Source organism: Raphanus sativus, unplaced genomic scaffold (assembly GCF_000801105.2).
Source record: "Raphanus sativus cultivar WK10039 unplaced genomic scaffold, ASM80110v3 Scaffold2391, whole genome shotgun sequence".
NCBI lineage: Eukaryota > Viridiplantae > Streptophyta > Magnoliopsida > Brassicales > Brassicaceae > Raphanus > Raphanus sativus.
In genome coordinates this window covers 670-12,500 of record NW_026617699.1, presented here as the reverse complement: position 1 = coordinate 12,500, position 11,831 = coordinate 670, and the positions used below count along the sequence as shown (strand labels likewise).

The window sequence follows — 11,831 nt, the reverse complement described above, 5'->3', positions numbered from 1 at the left end:
GAAGGCAAAAAAAAAAAAAAAAATCTCATGTACTGATCACCCACTGATCACCCACGGCTGGGTGTACTGATGGGACAGTCAGGGTGTGAAAATACCCCGCAGACTGTCCTGAACGTTCGTGACTGTCCTGATCACCCACAAAAACTCAAGAAGTCAAAATTTTCAAAAAAAAATATTTTTGAAAGAAATTTTCTGAAAGGAAACATCACAAATACACCAATAAAGAGTTTTAAGATGTCAAGTGTTAATCAAAAGTTGCAATAGACGTCCGTTTTAGACCACAAGGATCAGACACTTGTAGCATGCAAAAGACATGGTTAGAGGCAAAAGAAAATTATGAAAAATTTGCCAGAAAATAGCTCTAACCATGTATATGAAGCATGCAAAAAATCAGATTCAAATTCGAAGTTTTTTTTTTTTACATCAAAAATACTCCCGGAACAGAATCAATGTCTACTGGTGAAAGACTGAAAAAAAGCTTAAGTGTTATATAGGGGGTAGGCACTCTTCTGAGGCTACCCAGGGGGTGGGATGTCCGAGTGGGTATGGGAATGTCCGAGTGCTTGGTGCAGCATGGACTGATGCGGTACGATGGCCGGACTGTCTGGATGACTTTTCCGGCAACTTTTCCGGCAACTTTTCCGGTGGACGATTTTGCCCCTGATATGAAATTTTCGCGCTTTGACGGACTTGCCTTGGTTTCATCCGTCTTCCATCGGCTCTTCTGATTACATCGGAAGAGTGTTTGGATAGATTGATGTGAGTGGGGCAATTGAACGTTCGGTGCATGAGTGGTAATTGGATAGCTAGTGTTTGTAGGCTCCCTGCTCGCGCAGCCAACTACAGACCAACTATCCTTCTCAGTTGGTTCACGAGCATATTTATGCTCGTTGACTTGATCCGGGGCCTGTGTTGCGTACCTATCAGAAAGGAATTGCTAAGCTTTGCTTAAAATATTGTTCGCGGCTTCTCCTTCGTTGGGGAAATCGTGAACACAAAAGCCGGCACTTGTGATCCTCTCGTCTTTGCATGATATATGCATTGTTCGCAAAGGTGAATAAGGTGTTGGCTGAGATCTCGGTTGCGGAAACGTTATGGCGGTGACTCGAAGCAATTCTTGTCCTGCTAAGCACGTTTGTCTCCGGACAAAAGATGACGGTCAAGTCCACGTCTGTTCCCCCTTTCCTTGTGTTTGCGGGGATATGACGTGGTCTTGCCGTGATTTATGAATGCTACCTGGTTGATCCTGCCAGTAGTCATATGCTTGTCTCAAAGATTAAGCCATGCATGTGTAAGTATGAACGAATTCAGACTGTGAAACTGCGAATGGCTCATTAAATCAGTTATAGTTTGTTTGATGGTAACTACTACTGGATAACCGTAGTAATTCTAGAGCTAATACGTGCAACAAACCCCGACTTCTGGAAGGGATGCATTTATTAGATAAAAGGTCGACGCGGGCTCTGCCCGTTGCTCTGCTGGCTAGGCCTCGGTCGATGCCTTCACTTCGCTCGTCCAACCCTGACGAACCACTCCATTTTTTCGATCTTTATCTATACTTTCGCCTAAGGGCGAATCTATTTAGACCTTAGCTTAAGACTACCTTAGTCCTTCCCAGCTTAGATCCTTTCAACCTTTGCACAGCGGAATATTCTCTACTCAACCATTGGTCTAAAACCAATCTAACACTTGTCAGGTCGAATCACCTTAGCCATGATCAGTAGACAACAACTACTACCAGCTCCAAGGTTGATCCTCAACCTAATCCAAGTCATACAATATCCGAGGTTCTGTTCCCCTAAACCATTCTATCTAGATCTACGCAAGAATTGCTAGATCATACCTTTGCCACATCCACGGAGCTTGTTAGCTCATTGCTCAGCTATCCCAGCTTGTTAAACTAACTTGTCCAGCTCAGCTGAGCTGAACCACTTCACTTGAGGTTCACTCTCTCCCAGCTGATCGAGCTTCAAGGCAGCTTCGCCCAGCTCCTTGTCTACTCGTCATCTCTCCTGTGTCTGCATAAAACCCTCCCTTGGTTACTTAGTCATTCAACCAGCCATCCCCACTGACCAAGTACCTTTGGGAAGTCTTCAGCTACAAAAACAACCTCAAGCAAACATGCTCCAAAAACTAATTAAAATTTGTTGTGTTGAAAACCGGCTGGTTTGGAATGCCCATATCCGAGATTGACATGGTTTGGTTAGACCAGCCTTAAACCAAATCATACTTATCTATTTTACTTGGTTTTATCTTCTCATGTTTATCTTAGGTTTTACTTTATTATGTTTCAGGATAATCGACTAATGAGATGGGTATGTCCATTATCATTAGGCCCGATCTATTCCTTTTTAGTAAACCGACCTAGAAGCTTATATATAAAGGCTCTAGGGTTTCATCTTAATAACACACACGATTTACACAGCCTCTCTCTCTCTAAAGCCACACGGCAAACACACCTCTCTAGCTAGATCAAATCGTGAAAACCTCAACCAGAACACTCAAGTTTTCACACGTTATCAGCACGACTGATCTACGAGCTACTTGACAACCTCATCGACATCAAACAAAACCCTAAGCCGCCAACCTCTTTCTTTTGTTACTTTGATATCGATTGAAGTTTGATCTCAAAACTAACATACTTGAGTTTTTTGTTTGATTGATTTATTTTAAGGATTCAAAAGGAAATCCTAGGAGCACATCGATCAAGTTAAAAGGTAAGAAACCAATCTCTAAAACTTGTTTACTTGTTTGTTGGATAATCGGTTTATGTTTGAAAATACTAGAAACCGATTACTAGGTTTAATTTGAGGTTCACGATTTTAAACTAGAAACCACCATTGTTCTTGTAAGTTTAAAATCGATCATTAGGTTGTTAATCCTATAATTTGAATCTGTCAAAAGGAACAAACCCTAAAAATTTATGAGATTAAAATTCACATGAAAACCCTAAACCTTTTCCTAATACAAATCGGATATGGAAAATTTCACAATCGGATTATGTTATATTCCTATATCCGATTATGTTAAAATTCCTAACACATACTAAACTAGAAATTTTACAAATCCTTATCCTAATGGTAAAAGCTTTAAAACCGAAATAAACTTGCTAAAACCCTAAAGCCAAATCGATGAGAAACTAAAAAGGAAATAAAACCCTCAAACCCTTATAAGCTATAAATCGATTGCATGGTTTTGCATGGTCCGGTTGTGTGGTACATGTACCTCTTATAGATGATGAGCTTGTATATATTACAAGAGTTGTCCACACAAACCGCATAGGTCGATGATGTTTTCCATGGGAATAACTAGACCTTGTTGCACTCGTCCATATCATATAAATTTCACAAATTTTACAAACCGGTTTCCTATGATATTTGATTGCTTGAAATTAAACATAGAAATTCATGATCTAGGGAAATCGAATTCTCTGATGGACGAGGCAACATATATATTTATTTTTATAAGATCTTACAAGACCTAAAACCAAGCTTGAAATTTTATTTCAGATGCCAAACATTGCAAACTTGGATTTTGAACCCCTAAGTGTAAAGGGTGACAATTACCTTCAGTGGGCTTTAGACATTGAAATCTCCCTCGGAGCCAAAGGCCTAGAGGAGTGTATTGTCGAAGGAAATGAATCAAGTAAGAAAGACAATGCTAAAGCCCTCATGATGATTCGCCATCACATTGAGGAGAGCTTGAAAGCTCAATATCTCACAGTGAGCAATCCATACGAGTTATGGAAAGAGTTGAAATCGAGATATAATCACCAAAAGACTGTGATCCTTCCGGAAGCCATGTATGAATGGACTCATCTCAGGATTCAAGACTTTAAGTCTGTGAATGAATATAACTCAGCCTTGTTCAGGATAGTCTCAAAGATGAGACTATGTGGCGAGAAAATAACTGATAAGCAGCTACTGGAAAAGACTTATCAGACAATGTCATCAAGCAACATGTTGCTCCAGCAACAATATAGGCAGAAAGGTTTCAAGACCTACAGTGCTCTCATAGCCTGCCTATTGCTTGCTGAACAGAATAATGAGTTGCTTATGAAGAATAATGACCTGAGACCACCCGGAACCAAACCTGTTCCTGATGCACATCATGCCTCAAAAGAAGGTAAGAACAACTCCGAAGCTAACCATGTCCAATATGACCAAAGGGGTCGCGGTTCCTCATTTGGAAGAGGTCGCGGCCGTGGAGGTCAGTGGCGAGGACGTGGACGTGGTGGCTATGGGAGAGGGCGTTACAACCCTTATGAGCGCCCAAACCAGTCCAGCAATGGGCGTGGTAGAGGCAGAGGCAATGGGTCGACTACTCGACCACAGAATACAGGAAACTCAGTGTGTCATAGGTGCGGAGTATCTAACCATTGGGCAAAGAACTGCCGAACCCCAAAACACCTGGTTGATCTCTACCAAGAGAGCATCAAAGGCAAGAACCCGGAGGCTCACATGGTATACAAGGATGGCGAGGATGACTTTGATCATGACAAGGATGATCTCATGGAATATGAGACTTCAGACATTCTGAAAAATGACCAAGTTGATTAAAAAGATGCATCAAACGATTTGTGTTTGAATGCTTTGGTGTTTTAGGCTTTTATTTTATTTTTAAGATCTTTGCATTTTATGTTTTATGATTTTATGATTGAACTTTGTTTTATTTTATTTTATAATAATATGAATGATTCAGATTATATTTTATTGTTTAGAATAAAAGAAGTATGGATACACTTGTGGTCGACAGTGGATCAAGCCACACAATTTTAAAGGATAAGAAATTCTTTATTGATCTAACAATGAAAGATGCAAATGTTAACACAATAGCTGGTATATCATCATTGATAAAGGGCCACGGCCAAGCTTACATATTGTTACCAAAAGGGACACATCTAGAAATAGATGAAGCATTGTATTCTCCAGATTCTAATAAAAGCCTGTTGAGCTTTAAAGACATTCGAAAGAATGGTCTTCACATTGAGACTGTTGGAGAAGGAGCCAAAGAGTTCTTGAATATATATGAACTCGGCCAGGATCACAAAAGGGTCTTGGAAACTATACCAGCTATAGCTACTGGCCTTTACTATGCCAAGGTCAGTGTAGCAGAAACTAATGCTATGATAAGCAAAGATATAAAAGAAAATTTTAATTTGTGGCATGACCGGTTAGGGCATCCCGGGACATCTATGATGCGTAAACTCATTCAAAATTCTAATGGCCACAGCCTGAAGGGCAGGCGAGTTATCCCTAAAGTCCATACGTGTGTGCCTTGTGCACAAGGGAAACTCCAAATCCGACCATCAGCAATTAAAGTGACTAAGGAAACCATAGGTTTTCTGGAAAGAATACAAGGTGACATTTGTGGACCAATACACCCACCTAGTGGGACATTTAGGTACTTCATGGTACTCATTGATGCGTCCACAAGATGGTCCCATGTATGTTTATTGTCTACTCGGAATCTAGCCTTGGCTAGGTTGCTGGCTCAGATCATAAGATTAAGAGCACACTTTCCAGACTTTCCTTTAAAGACTATACGTCTTGATAATGCTGGTGAGTTTACTTCCCAAGCTTTTTATGAATACTGTATGTCCATGGGGGTGACAGTTGAACACTCCGTTGCACATGTCCATACACAGAATGGTCTAGCCGAGTCTTTTATTAAAAGGATTCAGATGATAGCTAGACCCTTACTCATGAAAAGTAATCTGCCGACCACAGCTTGGGGACATGCAGTATTGCATGCTGCAGAATTAGTACGCATCAGACCATCTAGTGAGCATAGATATTCACCATCCCAACTCCTATTGGGTCGAGAGCCAGACATCTCCCATCTTAAAACATTTGGATGTGCTGTTTACTATCCAATAGCTCCACCACAGAGAACAAAGATGGGAGCTCAGAGAAGGATGGGAATATATGTTGGATATGAGTCTCCTTCAATTATAAAATACCTTGAGCCAACCACGGGTGATTTATTTAAGGCCAGGTTTGCGGATTGTCACTTTGTGGAATCTGAATATCCAACATTAGGAGAAAATAATAATAAGCTGGTAAAAGAAATAACATGGAATCATACATCCCAAGCATCATGGCAAGATCCTCGAACTCAAGCATGTGATCTTGAGGTTCAAAAGATTATACATCTACAAGAGCTAGCTAATAAATTGCCTGATTCCTTTACTGACCCAAATAGAATGACCAAGTCATATATACCAGCAGCAAATGCACCAATAAGAATTGAAGTCCAAAAGGGACAAAACCAAGTTGCTACAGAGTCTAAGCCACGTATGAAACGTGGTAGACCAATTGGTTCCAAGGATAAAAACCCTCGTATAAGTAAAAAGAGTGCTAAACAAGCCGTGGTTGAGGGGGAGAAGGATCTGGTCGAAGTGGTTGAGCCATCCGTCCCAAGGCTCCGGGACATGGGCGAACCAACGCCCGGACATGATCCGGACGTACCAGTATCCGCGGACATGACCATTGGTACGGCCGGTAAGGGACCTAGTGAGGCTTGGGACGCTAAGACTCAGGGTTCTGAACCTCCGGACAATGAAGAGATCTCTACTAACTATATCATGTCTGGAAAACAATGGAACAGAAAGCATGTCGACATGGATGATATTTTTGCATACAAGGTAGCACTTGAGATCATAGGAGATGATGAGGATCTAGAACCCACGTCCATATATGAATGCATGCAGAGAAAAGATTGGCATAAATGGAAAGAAGCCATAAACGTGGAGTTAAACTCTTTTAAGAAGAGAGGTGTCTTCGGTCCTATAATCCGAACACCAAATGATATAAAACCAGTGGGGTACAAATGGGTCTTTGTGAGGAAGAGAAATGAGAATGGAGAAGTCGTGAGATATAAGGCTCGACTCGTTGCACAAGGATTCTCACAGAGACCAGGAATCGATTATGAGGAGACTTATTCTCCCGTGGTGGATGCAACAACATTTAGATTCCTGATAGCTCTGGCCATAAGAGAAAATTTGGATTTACGGTTAATGGATGTAGTAACCGCATATCTTTATGGACCACTGGACAATGATATATACATGAGAGTACCAGAAGGTATTGAATTACCTAAGAATGCTAAAGGTTCTCGAGAACAACACTGCATAAAGTTAGATAAAGCATTATATGGATTGAAACAATCAGGTCGAATGTGGTACAATAGATTGAGTGAGTACTTACTAAAGGAAGGCTATAAGAATGATCAGATATGCCCATGTATATTCATTAAGAAATCGGACAAAGGCTATGTGATAATAGCTGTGTATGTTGATGACCTGAACATACTCGGAACAACCAAAGAAATTTCTCAAACCGTAGAGTATCTCAAGAAAGAATTTGAAATGAAAGATTTGGGAAGGACAAAATTTTGTCTAGGACTACAGATTGAACATCTAAAGGATGGAATCCTTGTGCATCAAAAGACCTATACAGAGAAGGTTCTTAAAAGATTTAGTATGGATAAGTGTCATCCATTAAGCAGTCCTATGGTTGTAAGATCCCTTGGCCTTGAGACTGATCCATTCCGGCCAAAGGGAGAAGATGAAGAAGTCCTAGGTCCCGAGTTCCCTTACCTCAGTGCCATTGGCGCCTTGATGTATTTAACTACTCATACCAGGCCGGACATATGCTTTGCTGTAAGTCTACTGTCCAGATACAGCTCCTGTCCGACCAGGAGGCATTGGGACGGGATCAAACACATCCTGAGATATCTACAAGGAACCAAGGATGTGGGATTATTTTATGCTAACCAAAACAAAGAAGATTTGATTGGTTTTGCTGATGCAGGTTATTTATCTGATCCACATTGTGCCAAGTCTCAAACAGGCTATGTTTTCACCTACGGAGGTACTGCCATTTCATGGAGGTCAGTCAAGCAGACAATAGCAGCAACATCATCCAACCACTCGGAGATTTTGGCAATCCATGAAGCAAGCAGGGAGTGTGTCTGGTTGAGACTTATGACACATCATGTCCGAGCAGCATGTGGAATCACAGAAGGCAAGGATGATCCGACCATCCTTTATGAAGACAACGCAGCCTGCATAGCTCAGCTCAAGGATGGATACATCAAGGGTGATAAGACTAAGCATGTTCTCCCCAAGTTCTTTTTCACCCACGACTTACAGAAAGAAGGAGAGGTCAAGGTACTACAAGTCAAGTCCAGCGAGAACTCAGCCGACCTCTTCACTAAGGCATTACCAACTTGCACACTCAAGAGGCTCATGCATCAGATTGGTATGCGTTCTCTGAAGGATCTTCAGGGATGATTACATCAGGGGGAGTAATGCGGCTGTACTCTTTTTCCTTCACTATGGTTTTGTCCCACTGGGTTTTACTTAGTAAGGTTTTAATGAGGCAGTATACCAAACGCATTACAAACTCTAGATGGATATGGCATTCAGGGGGAGTGTTGAAAACCGGCTGGTTTGGAATGCCCATATCCGAGATTGACATGGTTTGGTTAGACCAGCCTTAAACCAAATCATACTTATCTATTTTACTTGGTTTTATCTTCTCATGTTTATCTTAGGTTTTACTTTATTATGTTTCAGGATAATCGACTAATGAGATGGGTATGTCCATTATCATTAGGCCCGATCTATTCCTTTTTAGTAAACCGACCTAGAAGCTTATATATAAAGGCTCTAGGGTTTCATCTTAATAACACACACGATTTACACAGCCTCTCTCTCTCTAAAGCCACACGGCAAACACACCTCTCTAGCTAGATCAAATCGTGAAAACCTCAACCAGAACACTCAAGTTTTCACAATAATTCATAACTAAGAGAATGGTCAAGTCAGATTTCTCAGAACTGGCCTCGATCATACTGATCTCGCCCATGAACAGCCCATATGGCCATAACTGACCACCTCTAAATCAATGAGATAAAACTAATCTTTCACCATGATAATTCATGATAAATACCCATTAAGAGATATTTGAAGTCGGATCCTAACAATTCCTTCCGGAACTATCAGATCTCCACTTACCTGCCCAACCAAGGCCATGGAGAGATTTCTCTGCACCGGCCACTCCATGTTCAGTACCTCCACGTCTGATCAACATATAATAGGATTAATAATGCCCACCAGTTCCTGAGTCAATCAACCAACCACCCCACATGACTCAGAACTGATGAGTCTTCACACATACCTAACCGGCCATGGAACTATGTCCCACTGAACCTGATTAGTGTTGCTCTTACCACTGGTGCATCCTTTGATCAATCAGATCAGACACCTTGATCCATCATCCATGGATCAGGTCGTCCATCCTTGCCCATGATCAGATCACACACAGCCTTCCTTGTATAAACACACCAGCACAATACTTGTGGTCCATACCAACAAGTACTAGCCTTACTCCTCTCTTTTGCTTGCTGTTGGATCCCAAACGAATTGGACCTTACACTCCACATGGTCCTCTGTCTCTAGGACTCCCATGTGTCTCATCAGTGGGTCGGACTCATGGTTCACACCATGATCAAACCCAACACCAAACCATGATCCATCATTGATCACTATCCAATGAACAGCATCTAACCATCATCCACATGGATGAGTTAGTTCAGTTATGATCCGCCCTTTGTCCAGGGTCTTGGATTCCTAAGACAACATCACAATATACATTCCTCAAGGGGCGTTGTCATGTCCCCAAGTTCTAGATAAGCCATCCGGATGGGCCATGGTGCGAGGACAAGCACCAGCCAGGTCATGAGACCTTAAGGCAAGCGTATCATGGTCCATAAATGGGGTTAAGTGCATCAGGAAGCTGAGACTTAACCAGAATGAAGGAAAGGTAAGCTCAAAGGAGCTGGACAAGTGTTTTTGGTAGCTGGCCGTAGAGGTTTGGTAGCTCGGGCAGCTAGGAATGGAGTGAGGCAAGCTCACAGTAGCTCAGACAAGTCTAGGACAGCTCCAGTAGCTGGCAGGTCCTCACTCAGCTGGGGAAGCTAGTGACCAGCTCACCTCAGCTGGACGGAGTGTTTCGGCTCATGAACGGTTGTACCGGACCGTGAGTGGTTATGGGTCCGGTTCGGTGGTGACATGGTCAGGTGAGACCATGGAGCTTGGCAAGTGAGCTAGGCACCTGGAGGAGTGTTGGGGAGCTGAACATCGATCAAAGGAGCAGTTGGGTAGCGGTTTGGCCGAAGGGATGCAAAGGGAGCGGTTGGCGCCTTCTCGCCCAAACCGTGTAACGTTTGTCCCAACCGCCTGTCGATGACATTTCCTATAAATAGGAGTCATTGTTCATCAATTTAGATCACGAAAACAACTAAGCAAACCTCTGCCAAAATTCTACCAGAGAGAAAGAGAGAAGAGACCGGGCGGTGGGGAGTGATCCGTGTGGCGTTCCGGTGAGTTTTAATCGGTGGAAAGGTTCAGATAAGAACATGGCAGGCGGGCCGAGTGACAAGGACAAGAGGAAGGAGACAGAGAAGGATGGAGGCGCAGAGGAACGTACGCCAAAGGTACTGATGCACTCCGGATGGTAACCGCGCAAGACCGTGGTTTAAATGGTCTGGCCGGTTGAACCATGATGTGTTGGTTGCATCCGTTTCTTCCTTTCACTTTATCAATCTCTTCCCTACTATTTTCTGATATGGTCTGAGGGTTGAAACCCGCGGACAAACCCCCAAGGCACGGATTGATCAGTGTAATCTCTCCGCGGCCTTGGTTGGGGAGGTATGGTCCGATCTCATGGTTCCAAGGGAACCATTGGGGTTTGGCGATTGTAATCTCTTAATTGGGATTTATAAGGAATTATCAAAGTGATAGATTCGAATTATAACATGTATTAAGGGTTGGTCCAGTTTGGCCGGTTGGCGGTTCATGGTCAAAGTCTAGATGACTGAGGCCGGTTCTGAGAATCCAATTGGACCTATCTTTTAGTTTGGATTTATCATGAATTATCATGTATAGTTTAGAGTTTTTGGCCGAGTAATTAGGATGATCAGAAATGGGACTTAGATGTGATCTAGGGTCCGGAACCATGTACTGATTAGTTTGATGTTAGGATATCGGATCATATGTATATTCATGTGTTGTGGTTTGGTTTCAGGAACAAGCAGTGATCGTGGTAAAGCAAAGGAGTCTTGAAGACTTGGCCGTGGAAGGATGTGTGATGTGTGTCTAGTTTAGATGAACTTATGATAGCCTATTGTGCAACTTGTGTGGATTGAATGATTTGTATGGATCACATTGACATATATATATAAGATGATATTTCTTTTATGCTTCCGCATTGTACTTGTTAAATATAAACCTCAAATGAATTGAAAATGACTTAGAAATTATTGGACTATAACCGGCTGAATTACACTTAGACATCTAGGTAAGTACTTGGACTGGTTGGATCATGGGATCCAGGTTCGGGTCTTACAAGTTGGTATCAGAGCATGCTTGATTCTAGGCTGTTGGGTTAGGGGGCAGGTCATCACACATCCGGCTGAGTCTCTTGACATGTTGTGGTATGTTTTTATTTGCTTATGTCTATGTGTTTGAGGTTTAGAAAGTTTGGTTTGTGTTTATATCAAGACTAACATTTGGTTTGCGTTTGGTTTTGATGTGCCAAAGGGAACAAGGAAGCGGTCTCGGAAAGCTAAGGATGGGGCTGGGGTGTCTGGTGCTGAGAATGCATCAGTGCCTAACCCAAATGTGGAGTTAATGGTTCCACCCCATGGGTCGGACCGGAGACACCGTCCTGACTGAAGTCCAAGTTAATCAGGCTGAGGTTCAGCCGGACGGTGCGGATGAGCAGCTGAATGAGACCGTGAGGCAGCTCGAGGGAGCTGGAAGT

General features: G+C 42.4%; 1 protein-coding gene across 1 annotated transcript; it reads left to right on the top strand.

Moving 5' to 3' along the window:
* The first annotated feature begins 3,509 nt into the window (after positions 1-3,509).
* On the top strand, positions 3,510-4,559 carry LOC130505576 (uncharacterized). Its single transcript, XM_057000177.1, has one exon. It carries the CDS (start codon positions 3,510-3,512, stop codon positions 4,557-4,559), a length of 1,050 nt encoding a protein of 349 aa, XP_056856157.1.
* Positions 4,560-11,831: the final 7,272 nt, after the last annotated feature.

Coding starts and splice junctions, on each gene's coding strand:
- LOC130505576 (XM_057000177.1), top strand. CDS start 3,510: ATGCCAAACATTGCAAACTTGGATTTTGAACCCCTAAGTGTAAAGGGT.